This window comes from Danio rerio, chromosome 17 (assembly GCF_049306965.1).
Source record: "Danio rerio strain Tuebingen ecotype United States chromosome 17, GRCz12tu, whole genome shotgun sequence".
NCBI lineage: Eukaryota > Metazoa > Chordata > Actinopteri > Cypriniformes > Danionidae > Danio > Danio rerio.
This window is the reverse complement of record NC_133192.1, coordinates 57,698,896-57,714,132: the sequence shown is the minus strand read 5'-3', so window position 1 is coordinate 57,714,132 and position 15,237 is coordinate 57,698,896. Positions and strand designations below refer to the sequence as shown.

General features: G+C 41.5%; 1 protein-coding gene across 3 annotated transcripts in view; it reads right to left on the bottom strand.

The window, feature by feature from the left end:
* Positions 1–236: 236 nt before the first annotated feature.
* The window catches only part of pxdn (peroxidasin), a 98,127-nt gene continuing 83,126 nt past the window's right edge, over positions 237–15,237 (bottom strand). Inside the window, exons 17-25 of one of the 3 annotated variants that reach the window (XM_073927640.1) lie at positions 13,504–15,007; positions 13,298–13,432; positions 11,706–11,914; positions 11,319–11,436; positions 8,244–8,367; positions 6,877–6,990; positions 5,504–6,626; positions 3,608–4,334; positions 237–3,523 (exon numbers count right to left, since the gene is read on the bottom strand). In XM_073927640.1, coding sequence (XP_073783741.1) covers positions 6,513–6,626; positions 6,877–6,990; positions 8,244–8,367; positions 11,319–11,436; positions 11,706–11,914; positions 13,298–13,432; positions 13,504–15,007 — 2,318 coding nt within the window. In that variant the 3' untranslated portion in view covers positions 237–3,523; positions 3,608–4,334; positions 5,504–6,512. The remainder of the gene's footprint in view (positions 3,524–3,607; positions 4,335–5,503; positions 6,627–6,876; positions 6,991–8,243; positions 8,368–11,318; positions 11,437–11,705; positions 11,915–13,297; positions 13,433–13,503; positions 15,008–15,237) is intronic. The other 2 variants (XM_073927643.1, XM_073927642.1) reach the window with 2 other exon arrangements.

The window sequence follows — 15,237 nt, the reverse complement described above, 5'->3', positions numbered from 1 at the left end:
CGGTATACTATTTTTTAACATACTATTTTCATTATTCCGTCTTTTAAACTCTATCTCCTCCTAGAGCTTTAACGCTACAAGCCCCAAATTTGGCCGAAAGCTGTGTCCAGCATTGGAGTTTGCAGCTATATCTTTTCAGAATTATCAGACTTACGGTTTTACTATAAATCATGTTTGAAAAATAAAATATTTCAATAAAACAACACAAGGTATCGTAAATAAATGCAACAACAAACTTTTGGAAATAAAACATATGTGGCCATTTTAATGTTGAAGGCATATGTTGCAGTGCAAACAGTCTTTGGCAAAAAAAAAAAATACATTACAAAATATAGGAATCATTTTGACCACTTCGTTTGAGCACGTTCAGTCTTGCAGGGCAGTGCATTTCCATGGCAGGTGGGCACAGTTTGGTTTGGGGGAAGAGCCTGGTTGGCCATTAAAGAAAACTCATAAAACACAGATAAAAAGAAGAGTTGCATGCAGGTAAAACATTGTAAAGTTACCAAAACACTGACAGCTGTGATGCTACAGTAAACAGTGATCATGTGAGGTTTGCTCAGGACACTGGAATGTTTTCAGATAGATATGGCTTTAATCTCAGTGAGAATGAGTTCAAATCAAAACTAAAGTGGAAGAACTGTTGTACAAATGTGTGTGTGTGTGTGTGTGTTTATATAATGTAATTTGATTACCAAGACTGGATTTATTTGACAAAAACACAGTCGATAGTACTATAAAAAAGATTACCAATTGAAAATGCTCTATTCTGCTTATTCACTATTGATATTGTAAAATGTCCTTTTTTAAGTGATTAAAGCTGAATTTTCAGCATCATTACTTCAGGTTTCTGTGTCAGATGATCCTTCAGAAATCCTTCTTATTATTCGATGAACGGGTGAAACTCATTATTGTTATTAGTAGTAGTAGTAGTAATGGTAGTAGTAGTGTCTGAAAAATTTTGCTAAACAGCCATTCAGAAATCTGGGTTAGGCAAACTGTAAGTCAGTAAGGATACCTTAACATTAAAAGTGACAATAAAGACAATTATTGATCATGTTAGAAAATATTAGAATCCTGTTTATTGGAGTTTCTAATTCTGAAAATATAATTCAAGAGTTCACATTTAGATATGCTTAGCATTATAGCAGGTTTGGCATGCTGTCCCGGGAGAGAACCCTGAGCTCGGAGATATTTGAGCCCAGGGCTCCCGCCCGGTCAATAAGCATATCAGAGGATCCGAGATCAGGAAGGTCTCGATAGTTCCCCCTTTTGAAAGGGGGGAAAAAGAAGGAGATGGGGTGGAAGGGGGGATTCTTCCGAAATGAAGATAGGGAAAAAGGTTAGAAAGTGATCCATTTATAGTAGGCTAGGATCACTCGGATTGGATTATTACTGATTACAAATGAGTGGCCAGCTGTGCTCAATCATATCACGTGCTCCTCTCGAAATTAGTTTATGAAACTTCACTTAAAACAATTAATAATATTTAAAGGAATCCCAGCAGGCACACAACCTCATAAGATGGTAATATTAGGTTAGATTCAGGTGGTGACATCTGGTGACCAAAATTCAATGTCTAGCCATCTATGGACAATGTTATTTTGACGTCCAATAATGGCGTTGATATTTTTAGGTTGGAAAGTAATGTCAAACGTATTCAACATTCAGCCAACATCTTAAACCAACGTCATATTGATGTCAAATGCTGACATTCATCTGTCAGGTATGGCAACCAATCGTCTGATAGACGTCATAGTGATAACGTTCACAAAACATCAAGCTATAATTTTATCAGATGTTGATATTTGGTTGATTTTCGGTTTAACACTGACGTTGACCTGAAGTTGGGTTCCCATGTCAACCCGATTTTCATTTCCAAACAAAAAGCAATGACATTGGGGTACAACATTAATCTGACGTCATGTTGATGTCCTATACCTGCTGGGATAATTCACCTAAACATTTACACACCTTCAAGTGGTTAAAAACTTTTCTTTCTTCTGTTAAACACAAAGGAAGGCCTTTCAAAAAAGCCCTAATCGTTGACTTCCATGTCAGGAAAAACAAATACAATAGAAGTCAATAATTACAAGTTTCCAGCATTCTTCAAAATATCTCCTTTACTGTTCAACAAAAGAAAGAAGCAAGTTAAGAGTAAATGATGACAGAATTTTCAGTTTTGTGTGAACTATCCTTTCAATAGCACTAAACTAAATCAGCATTTCACAATGATTTCTGAAGAGCAGAACTAGCCTCTTAGAATCTATTCGACTACAAATGCATATCACAATGTTTTTGCATGGATAAATGCAGTCTTGATAGGCCTAACATCATGATTTTCTCTGGTTTGACAGAATATTAAATTAGTGAATCCTGAAAAACTGAAAGTCAAATGTGACAAATACTGTGTAGAAAAAGTAGAACATAAAACAATGAAGAAACATGTGGTCCGATTAACTCTTATTAACTCTTAAATGATACAGTATTCTCTAGTGACTCCTCAAAAAAAGGTTCATTAATGAAACCAGATTAAAAAACATTTCCAAGTATCCCCAAAGTTAACACTGGGTGAGTGTCGGAAGTGAAGGAGTGACGAGGCTCGAGCGTTTATGTTGTTTCCAAACAAAAGGAAACATCAGGACCTTCATTCGTGATCAATACTGTGCTGGTAGAACAGAGAAATACGATAACGCCTTAAAAAGAGACGTCTTCCCAAACGCTTCACCCCAAACCAAAGACATCATTACAGCTTTCTGTGGAGATGAAGCAGAGAACACCAGCTCTCAGAAAACCCGCAGTCGCCAGAGGGAAACAAACATTCGCTGATCAGTAGAGTCCCCCCCCCCATCATCATCGCACAGATTGTTTAATTCACATTTTTCTCCACATGAGAGGAAGAGAAGATAAAGCGGAAACTATTGCTGATCCTACGCACCATACACAAAGCAAAAGCACGGGAGTAACGATATACTATACGCGACGACAGGATTTCGCTCAGATGTGGTTTTTAAAAGCACATAATGAGTGTATATACTGTATTGCTTATCGCAGAACGATTCAAATGCACGAAATAACACCCGGGTTAAAAACAAAAATAATGAAAATAATAATTGATAGCACCAGTTCTTTAGCATCTCCAAACCTGAGAATGCTTCTTCCACCAAAACCAGCAGAAAATGAGACGCTCTGGTCCTGCTGAGATGTCCTGCTGAATTCAACTGCATTACGAACACAAACACACACACACACTTCAAATCATAGCTACGGCTAAATTTAGGAGTTACTTGAGTTGCATGTAGCATTTTCATCCATTTGGATTACACCGCTTATCTCAGTCTGTGATGTTTGACGCCATCTTGTGTCTGAATAATGCACAGGTTAGTGTATACTCCAACTGTTTCTGTCAGCTTTGTGTTTGGGACTGTTTGTCGCCATCTTGTGTCTGAATAATGCACAGGTTAGTGTATACTTCATCAGCTGTTTTAATCTCTGTCAGCTTTGTGTTTGGGACTGTTTGGCACTATCTTGTGTCAGAATAATGCGCAGGTTAGCGTATACTCCATCAGCTGTTTCTGTCAGGTTTGTGTTTGGGATTGTTTGGAGCCATCTAGTGTCTGAATAATGCACAGGTTAGTGTATACTCCATCAGCTGTTTCTGTCAGTTTTGTGTTTTTGACTGTGTGGCGCCATCTTGTGTCTGAATAAGGTGCAGGTTAGTGTATACTCCATCAGCTGTTTTCATTTCTGTCAGCTTTGTTTATGACTGTTCGGCGCCATCTTGCGTCCAAATAATTCACGGGTTAGTGTATACTCCATCAGCTGTTTCTGTCAGCTTTGTTTATGACTGTTCGGCGCCATCTTGCGTCCAAATAATTCACGGGTTAGTGTATACTCCATCAGCTGTTTCTGTCAGCTTTGTGCTTTTGATTGTTTGGCGCCATCTAGTGTCTGAATAATGTGCAGGTTAGTGTATACTCCATCAGCTGTTTCTGTCAGGTTTGTGTTTTTGACTGTGTGGCGCCATCTTGTGTCTGAATAAGGTGCAGGTTAGTGTATACTCCATCAGCTGTTTTCGTTTCTGTCAGCTTTGTTTATGACTGTTTGGCGCCATCTTGTGTCTGAATTAGGTGCAGGTTAGTGTATACTCCATCAGCTGTTTTCGTTTCTGTCAGCTTTGTGCTTTTGATTGTTTGGCGCCATCTAGTGTCTAAATAATGTGCAGGTTAGTGTATACTCCATCAGCTGTTTCTGTCAGCTTTGTGCTTTTGATTGTTTGGCGCCATCTAGTGTCTGAATAATGTGCAGGTTAGTGTATACTCCATCAGCTGTTTCTGTCAGCTTTGTGTTTTTGACTGTTTGGCGCCATCTTGTGTCTGAATAATGCGCAGGTTAGTGCATACTCCATCAGCTGTTTTCGTTTCTGTCAGCTTTGTTTATGACTGCTTGGCGCCATCTTGCGTCCAAATAATGCGCGGGTTAGTGTATACTCCATCAGCTGTTTCTGTCAGCTTTGTGTTTTTGACTGTTTGGCGCCATCTAGTGTCTGAATAATGTGCAGGTTAGTGTATACTCCATCAGCTGTTTCTGTCAGCTTTGTGCTTTTGATTGTTTGGCGCCATCTAGTGTCTGAATAATGTGCAGGTTAGTGTATACTCCATCAGCTGTTTCTGTCAGCTTTGTGCTTTTGATTGTTTGGCGCCATCTAGTGTCTAAATAATGTGCAGGTTAGTGTATACTCCATCAGCTGTTTCTGTCAGCTTTGTGCTTTTGATTGTTTGGCGCCATCTAGTGTCTGAATAATGTGCAGGTTAGTGTATACTCCATCAGCTGTTTCTGTCAGCTTTGTGTTTTTGACTGTTTGGCGCCATCTTGTGTCTGAATAATGCGCAGGTTAGTGCATACTCCATCAGCTGTTTTCGTTTCTGTCAGCTTTGTTTATGACTGCTTGGCGCCATCTTGCGTCCAAATAATGCGCGGGTTAGTGTATACTCCATCAGCTGTTTCTGTCAGCTTTGTGTTTTTGACTGTTTGGCGCCATCTAGTGTCTGAATAATGTGCAGGTTAGTGTATACTCCATCAGCTGTTTCTGTCAGCTTTGTGTTTTTGACTGTTTGGCGCCATCTTGTGTCTGAATAATGCGCAGGTTAGTGCATACTCCATCAGCTGTTTTCGTTTCTGTCAGCTTTGTTTATGACTGTTTGGCGCCATCTTGCGTCCAAATAATGCACGGGTTAGTGTATACTCCATCAGCTGTTTCTGTCAGCTTTTTGCTTTTGATTGTTTGGCGCCATCTAGTGTCTGAATAATGTGCAGGTTAGTGTATACTCCATCAGCTGTTTCTGTCAGGTTTGTGTTTTTGACTGTTTGGCACCATCTAGTGTCTGAATAATGTGCAGGTTAGTGTATACTCCATCAGCTGTTTCTGTCAGCTTTGTGCTTTTGATTGTTTGGCATCATCTAGTGTCTGAATAAGGTGCAGGTTAGTGTATACTCCATCAGCTGTTTCTGTCAGCTTTGTGTTTTTGACTGTTTGGCGCCATCTTGTGTCTGAATAATGCGCAGGTTAGTGTATACTCCATCAGCTGTTTTCGTTTCTGTCAGCTTTGTTTATGACTGTTTGGCGCCATCTTGCGTCCAAATAATGCACGGGTTAGTGTATACTCCATCAGCTGTTTCTATCAGCTTTTTGCTTTTGATTGTTTGGCGCCATCTAGTGTCTGAATAATGTGCAGGTTAGTGCATACTCCATCCGCTGTTTTAGTCTCTGTCAGCTTTGTGTTTTTGACTGTTTGTTCCCATCTAGTGTCTGAATAATGTGCAGGTTAGTGCATACTCCATCAGCATGTCTGCTTTGCACTTTTGACTGTTTGGCAAATTAAGCGATTCAGCTAAAAATAATACAAATGGTTTTCTAGAACTAAAACAGCATCCCAACATAGATTGTGAATGATTAATATGTAGGTTAGTGTTTGCTCCATTCAACTGGTTTCATTTCTGTTGGCTTTGTGTTTTTGACTGAATGAAAATTAAATGCAAGTCTGCATAGCCATTCATTGAGGTAAAAAACATAAGTGGCTAAGTTCGTCTCTAAATCCATGAACTAAAACCAAAGCAAGGTAACCCAAATGGATGGAAGTTTACATGCAAACTAAATCTTCAATCCTTTTTTTAAATGCACCTGCCTGAAGGTTTCAAGTATCGCTGAAGACTTTGGTTGGGTTTTTGCGCTGTGTGTTGCAGGAAAACGTCCCTCAGGACCGCAGTCGCCCCTCATCGCTGGTCTTGTAAATGAACACTTGGGTAATTATCTCCTGGGTATCAGGCCTGAGGATGAAAAAACAGGGTCCCGCAGTCATCACTTTTGAAGACAGTGTGTTTTTGGTTCTTTGCCGCAGGCGTCTGAGGATATGCGAACGGAAATATCAATACATGACAAACAACAGAAAACCCTGAAACAGAAGTGTGTAAGAAACGCAGGTGTGTGGGGTTTGGTGTCCTGAGGGTTTTGCTCATGCTGCTGTGGGTTGGTTGAGGCAGACGGGGCAACACGAGCCACTGGGCGTCACAGACGTCTCACACACGGCCGGCGCACACTTCTCCACAAAACACGTCACCTGCGCTGCCTAAAACAGATAAGAGATACACAAACACTGAGACAAGTAACATATAGGTGGTCATTATCACAGATTATTATCTGGAATACTCAATTCTGATTGGTCAGTCGCAACATTCCAAGGTATTTTCTGAAAATGGTCAGGGTATGTAAACGTATGACAACTGTGGTTTTTTATGTGTATTTAAAAAAAAATGTATGCACATTTGGCATTTGCATCAAGCGTTTGAGCTATTTTTTGTAAGCAGTGATGGACTTACTTTACACTGACACATGGTGCAGGGGTTTTTCCTCCAGCTTTCTCCATCTGCCCGCTCTCTCCCGTCCTCATCTGCACAGTCTGTCCTGCTCACGCGCCCTTCAAGTCTTTTAATCTGAGCATTCCCACAGAGAAAAACATCAAGTTTACTCGAAAAGCCATTTATCGATCTCAAAAATCGAATAAATAAATAGAATAAATATTCGAAAGCTGGTAGGTTGACAACCAACTCCATTTTTCATTGTAAAGCACAGTATTTTATCCAGCACTTCAAATATTGTGAAAATATCCCATGTTTGCATCAGTTATTTTGGTTTAATTGTTGTATTAAAGTAAACATACATGCGTTCTTGCCTTTTATTCAATTATGGTGTTGTCTGCTTCACTTATTTGACAGTCGGAGGTCTAAAATGTGGAGCGGGCGATTGTGTGAACTGATATGACATGTAAACTAAAGGCATTATACTGAAATGTGTTGTAATCGTGTTTTCTGGAAGGATATAAAGGACATAAACAATCTAATGAGGCATATTTTTATTAAGTTAGACGCAGTTTCAGGTTATGTTTTAGTGTTGGTAATGTCCCACATTGTCCCACACAAACTTAATAATGGTCCCGCATTTACAAAGTTTACTTGGTGATGGTCACGAAAAAAGCATCCCTGTCAGATTATACCCCAACTCATTCGCCAGTATGAGGATAAGTAGGTGGATTACTGTGTGGTAGGGTGGAGGAGAACTGGCTTAGAGTATGTAATCGGGTACCAACATCTACAGATCAAGACCAAGGATATTATCCTAGGCTCTACATGCACAAGCAGGGATATTTTGAGGAAACCTGCTGTGCCCTCGAAGCCTTGGGCAACACACGTGCATCTGCAGGTCAGGCCGGTGTCTCTCTGCACAACAAGGCAGTTCTGCAAGCACCAACTTGCTTAACAAATGAGACCACAGTGAAGGAATAAAGCTGTAATAAAGCTGCACTAGACCATAGATTGAGCCCAAGCGAGAACACTCTCAGCAAAGCAAACAAACTAAAATGACACTGCTGTCACTAATCGATTTTTACGGCCTACTCATCAATTATAAAATAATTATAAATAATAATAAAATAATATAAAAAAATATGGATTATTTGGTTAATGGGTATTTGGCCAAATAGTGGTTATTTCTCACTGGTTATTTTACTGTAATTAATACTGTTTACTAATGACAGCTTATTGTAAAGTGTACTATTCTAATCCTTTTGCAATTGAAGACTTTTTGTAAATATTTGTTTACGCTGTTTCAGTTCAGTTTAAATGAAGTGCTCAGTGACATTTATATTGAACAGTATTATCAGTATAGCAGGTGATTTGTGTGTCCTGACCTGTTTTCGTAAACTTGTGATGGTTTTCTGCATGTCTGTTACAAAGTCCTGGAAATCCTTAGCGGAGGGTTCAGTACTTGACTTTGGCGACACAGTTATGTTTACTGCAGCATCTTCCAAAGTGCTGAAAAACAAAAAGAACTGCAATGCATTTCATCAACTATTTAACATCAACTCAACTCAGCTAGTGTCAACTCAACTCTGTTTACTGTCAACTCTGCAACTATCCACTTTGCTACTCTGTTACAGTCAACTCAACTCTGTTACAGTTAATGCTGTTACTATCAGCTCTGTTACCATCAGCTCAACTCTGTTACTCTGCTACTGTCAACTCAACCCTGTTACTGTCAACTCAACTCTGTTACCGTTAGCCCAACTCTGTTATCGTCAAATCAACTCTGCTACCATAAACTCAATTCTGTTACTCTATTACCATCAACACTGTTACCGTCAACTCAACTCTGCTACCGTCAACTCAACTCTGCTACCGTCAACTCAACTCTGTTATAGTTAACTCAACTCTGTTACCGTCAAATCAACTCTGTGACCGTCAACTCAACTCTGCTACCGTCAACTCAACTCTGTTATAGTTAACTCAACTCTGTTACCGTCAAATCAACTCTGCTACCGTCAACTCAACTCTGCTACTTTCAACTCAACTCTGTTATCGTTAACTCAACTCTGTTACCGTCAAATCAACTCTGCTGCTGTCAACTCAACTCTGTTACTCTGTTACCGTCAACTCAACTGTTTCTGTCAACTCAACTCTGTAAACGTCAACTAAACCCTGTTACCGTTAACTCAACTCTTTTACCGTCAACTCAACTCAGTTACTGTCAACTCAACTCAGTTACTCTGTTACCATAAACTCTGTTACCGTCAAATCAACTCTGTTACCGTCAACTCAACTCTGCTACCGTCAACTCAACTCTGTTACCGTCAACTCAACTCTGTTATCGTTAACTCAACTCTGTTACCGTCAACTCAACTCTGCTACTGTCAACTCAACTCTGTGACCGTCAACTCAACTCTGTTACCGTCAACTCAACTCTGTTACCGTCAACTCAACTCTGTTATCGTTAACTCAACTCTGTTACCGTCAAATCAACTCTGCTGCTGTCAACTCAACTCTGTTACTCTGTTACCGTCAACTCAACTGTTTCTGTCAACTCAACTCTGTAAACGTCAACTAAACCCTGTTACCATTAACTCAACTCTTTTACCGTCAACTCAACTCAGTTACCGTCAACTCAACTCAGTTACTCTGTTACAGTCAACTCTGCTGCCGTCAAATCAACCGTCAAATCAACTCTGCTACTGTCAACTCAACTCTGTTACCATCAACTCAACACTATTACCATCAACTCAACTCTGTTACTCTGTTACCATAAACTCTGTTACCGTCAAATCAACTCTGTTACCGTCAACTCAACTCTGCTACCGTCAACTCAACTCTGTTACCGTCAACTCAACTCTGTTATCGTTAACTCAACTCTGTTACCGTCAACTCAACTCTGCTACCGTCAACTCAACTCTGTTACCGTCAACTCAACTCTGTTATCGTTAACTCAACTCTGTTACCGTCAAATCAACTCTGCTGCTGTCAACTTAACTCTGTTACTCTGTTACCGTCAACTCAACTGTTTCTGTCAACTCAACTCTGTAAACGTCAACTAAACCCTGTTACCGTTAACTCAACTCTTTTACCGTCAACTCAACTCAGTTACTGTCAACTCAACTCAGTTACTCTGTTACCATAAACTCTGTTACCGTCAAATCAACTCTGTTACCGTCAACTCAACTCTGCTACCGTCAACTCAACTCTGTTACCGTCAACTCAACTCTGTTATCGTTAACTCAACTCTGTTACCGTCAACTCAACTCTGCTACTGTCAACTCAACTCTGTGACCGTCAACTCAACTCTGTTACCGTCAACTCAACTCTGTTATCGTTAACTCAACTCTGTTACCGTCAAATCAACTCTGCTGCTGTCAACTCAACTCTGTTACTCTGTTACCGTCAACTCAACTGTTTCTGTCAACTCAACTCTGTAAACGTCAACTAAACCCTGTTACCGTTAACTCAACTCTTTTACCGTCAACTCAACTCAGTTACCGTCAACTCAACTCAGTTACTCTGTTACAGTCAACTCTGCTGCTGTCAAATCAACCGTCAAATCAACTCTGCTACTGTCAACTCAACTCTGTTACCATCAACTCAACACTATTACCATCAACTCAACTCTGTTACTCTGTTACCATAAACTTTGTTACCGTCAAATCAACTCTGTTACCGTCAACTCAACTCTGTTATCGTTAACTCAACTCTGTTACGTCAAATCAACTCTGCTACCGTCAACTCAACTCTGTTATCGTTAACTCAACTCCGTTACCGTCAAATCAACTCTGCTACCGTCAACATAACCCTGCTACTGTCAGCTCAACTCTGTTACTCTGTTACCATCAACTCTGCTACTGTCAAATCAACCCTGTTACAGTCAACTTAACTCTGTTATCGTTAACTCAACTCTATCACCGTCAACACTGCTACGCCAACTCAACTCTGCTATCGTCAACTCTGCAATCGTCAACTCTGCTAATATCAACAGTTGCTCAACTCAACTCTGCTACCATCAACTGTTACTGTCAACTCAATCTGCTATTGTCAACTCTGTTGCTCTGTTACCGTCAACTGTTACCATCAACTCAACTCTGCTACCGTCAACTCTGCTACTGTCAACTAAACTCTGCTACTGCAAACTCTGCTACCATTAGCTTTGTTGCTCTGCTACCATCAACTCAACTCTGTTAATGCCAACTCTGTTGCTCTGTTACTGTCAACTTGTCAACTCAACTCTGTTGTCGTCAACTCTTTTAGCATTATTTTGCAACAATGGACTCAGTTTATTGTAAATTTGTTATGATTCCAGTTTAAGGAAAATGAATGAAAAATGCCTGAAATGTACCCACAATTTACTATAAGTAATCTTTTAGTGTTAATTCATTTAGTTAACTAATGTTAGTAAACTGTAAGGCAGATAGGCAGATTGACTGTAATAGGGAGCATTAGTTCACCTGCTGTTTTCTGTGAGGTTGTTGGCAGGTTTTTTCTCTTCTGCATAGCTGTGCTCTGCTGACCTCCGACCTCTGAAGTGAAACGATAGAGCGTTGAACTGACCTTTAGTGCGGCAATCTGCATGTGCAAGAGATTTTATTTGAAGGAGGAAACACAACACAGATGAATGCCGTGTGTTAGTGTTTTTACAAGATGTAATATAATTTGAGGCGTGCCTGTAAAGTTTCAGCACAAAACACATTGTGGACCATTCACTTGTTTTTCCATACTGAAAAACACACCATAAGTAAACCTTGTACTTTTCAAATACAGTGGTGTGAAAAACTGTTCGCCCCTTAATCGATTTCATTTCTTTCAGAAAATCATGCCACAGTGTAGTTTTGTACCTTCACAGCAGTCCTGCCACATGCGGAGGTCAATCTTTGGTAAATCGGCACAGCTTCCATAACCGTGAGGGAGGTCGGCCACACTGAAGGCATCTGATTGAATGCGGGTGATGTTGTCACCATTATCACACAGCACCCGGGATAGAGACGTCTGCTTCAGTTGGGTCAACTGTGCAGGACTGAAGGAGCCCGGGTTCTCATACCAAAACCTGCAATATAATTAAAAAACACATTAAAATAGATATAATTTATTTTGCATTTCTGATATTGAAAAAATATAATAAAGAAAATTGTGTGCAATATATACCCTACATTTCATTTTGCCTAGGCTGCAGGGAGCCACATCAGGGGTGGTTAAAATGTTTAGTTTTGGGTAAACTACCTCTTTGACCCAAAAATGAATCTCAATTGGATTCGGGTCAGGACTTTAACTTTGTTTTTTTACTAATATTTAAATTTGTTTCAAGAGTTCACACTTAAGCCTGGTTTAATCTTCTGCCGTGACCCACAGCGCATGCAACACGCATAGCTGTGCATTTATACTTCTGCTGCTGTTTCTGTTGATCTGCAATAACCCTTCCGAAACACTAGTTGGCAGTGAGGTGTAAATGTTCCTCTGTGTCGAGTTTCTTCCCTGGTGTTTTATTTTTTCTGAACGCTTCCTTAATGTACAAGTGTCTTAAACTTTTGAGAGGTGCACATCAGCGACGCCGAAGACCATGGCACTGGGCTATGCATCAATGCGTAGGCTGCGCCGTAGCATACACATGCGCTTGACGCAGAAGTATAAATCAGTCTTTAGATATTGCTGTCTTGGGAGGGAACCCTGAGCTCGGACATAGTTGAGCCCACGGCTTCCATCTAGTCAATGAGCATGTGAGGGGGTACGAGATCAGGTTGTTCTTGAGAGCTCCCCCTGGTAAAGGAGGAAAGGTGGAGATGGGGTGGAAGGGGGGATTCTTCAAAAAATAAGGATGAGGGAGTAATGCTAGTCAGGCTTTTTATAGTAAATTTGGAATGATCCGATTGGCTTACTAATGATTACAGATGAGACACCAGCTGCGATGAATCATATCATGTGCTCCTCTTGGAATTCGTTTGTAAACTTCACGCGATGACATTAAAGTCTGACAAGCACAAATGAAGATATTTTGAAGACAGCTGGAAACCTGTAACAATTGACTTCTATATTTGTTTTTACTACTATGGAAGCCAATGTTTACCGGCTTTCAGTTCATCAAAATATCTTCTTTTATGATCATCATCACTCCTAAATGTTTGGAACCACTTGAGTGTGAGTTGAGTAAGTTTTTGGGTGAACCATCCCTTTAAAAATTCCCTTACAACTGTAGAGCAGTCGTCACCAAACTTGTTCCTGGAGGTCCGGTGTCCTGCAGATTTTAGCTCCAACAATAATCAAACACACCTGAACAAGCTAATCAAGGTCTTACTAGGTATTCTTGAAATATCCAGGTGGGTGTGTTGAGGCAAGTTGGAGCTAAACCCTGCAGGGCACCGGACCTCCAGGACCAGGATTGGTGACCCCTGCTGTAGAGGAACAACAAAAGGTGTCGTGTGGAATAGAGCCTTACCGGTCGCCATCTCTCAGACGCTTGAACTGTGTTGCCAGTAAACACATTAGAGTTGGTCCCAGTCTGCTGCCAGGCACCAGCTCTTCGGCCATCAGTGCAGGAAACAAATCCACATTCAGAGGTGTGCCATAAAGCCTGGAGAGGATCAGAATATTACCCCCAGAACAAATGGCATTAAAATCTCATCAGATCTGTTTGATGCTAACCTTTGAAGCTTCTCCCGCACACTGGGGTTCTGGATCTCATTCTTCAGATCCTCAAAGGTTTGTGCGGACGTGAGGTTGCAGAACACGCGGTAGTCATTATAGGATGGTATACCGTGGTCACGGCCCCTTTGGATATTCATCGCTGCAAGGTCAAGTGCCACCGCATGTGCCATCGAGAAAAGCCGTTCGGTTAGTTCGGTGTTTAGCAGTTGAGTTGACATTCGCATTTTCCCTGCCACTCCGAACAAGCCACGAAGCAATGGGTCGATGCCTCCTTCGTTTACAATACGGAAGGGGGAGAAGAAAGCCTTGTGCAGTGAGATGTGCCCTTGCTGGATGGGCTGGAAGTTTTCATCAAGTCGATACAGAATTGGGTTAATGAGCGTATGGCCAAAACGGAAGGCCGCGGTAGCGAAAGCGTTGAGGATGCCAGCATTTATATTAGGATTGTATCCGGTATAATCGCCCATTATCCTCATGCCAGCCTCACCCAGTATTTTAGGCAGCCATTGGTTGTAGGTTATATGCTGCATCTGGGCTCCGACTATCTTCCGCGCCTCATGGTAAATGGTGTCGCCATCCCAATGGGGGTTAAGGCGAAGCAGCTCGCTTGCAATGCGGTTATGTTCACGCAACCACACCGTATGCATTGCCGTCAACCCGAGCTGCTCATTAGCACGATGGTCACCGGCTAGGAAGCAAGGAATGGGACTCTCATTTTCATCCCGCATGCACTCTGTTGGTGGCCCGGTGGCAAACGGGAGCAGTGGTTTTCCAGTTCGTTGAACAATCCCTTGCCGCAGCATGCCTCTATGGCTGGCTAAATCACGGATCTCTTCAGCCTCGTGCTGCGAGCTGCCGTAAACATTGGATGCATCGATGTAGGAAGTAAGCTGGTTCATTTGCTCACGCGGGTACACTGAGTTCATGAGTAAAGAAGTCATTCCGCTGCCACAAACGGGACTGGAGCGCACAAAGAACATGCAGCGTGCCCCATTGCGCCGCTGCCGTGGGTCATTGGGTGGGAACATAATGGGAAAACAAGGGGGGTCATTGGTGCACACTGAGGTGCACAGCTGTCCGTCGGAGAAACGGGACTGGCTTAGGGACACAACGGTTGAGTCTAGATCATGGTCTAAGAACTGTCCCCACTGCATTAGCATGTGAGTGTAGCGGTCGTCTGGCGTGATGGTCTCGGTGCCGATCATGGTGGTTGAGACCAGGCGAGGAAGTGGCAGGGGGTAGCCGTTGTGCCATCGTTCAGTGGTGCCGCGGGGGAGATTGAAGCCATTGTCGTAGACGGGCTTTAGCAAGCGCTCAAAGGGAGTGAGAGACGCTCCCCACATGGGGTGCTGCAGGTTGTTGCAAGTGCCGTCGTGGGTACGATACTTCTGGTGGAAGCAGATATCCGAGCAATTGTTAATGCGCCGATGGGCTGTGCAGCCTGACAAATTAGCGATCATATCCAGGAACCGTGGAGACACCAAATCATTGTAGCGGTAGGCTGTGAATAAAAAGTTAACAGGAAATCAGTCAGATTAGATTTCATCTATATAAATATTTATTACAATTTTGTTGCGCTTTATACAAGTAAAATACCAAACATGCACACAGTGCCTACAGGATACTCTTTTGATAATAATGGCTTTATTTGTCATACAGCCTGAAATCTAATCAGATTACAAATAACTTTTCCACCCATTGAAATGTTTTAACCTGTGCCTTACTACAACT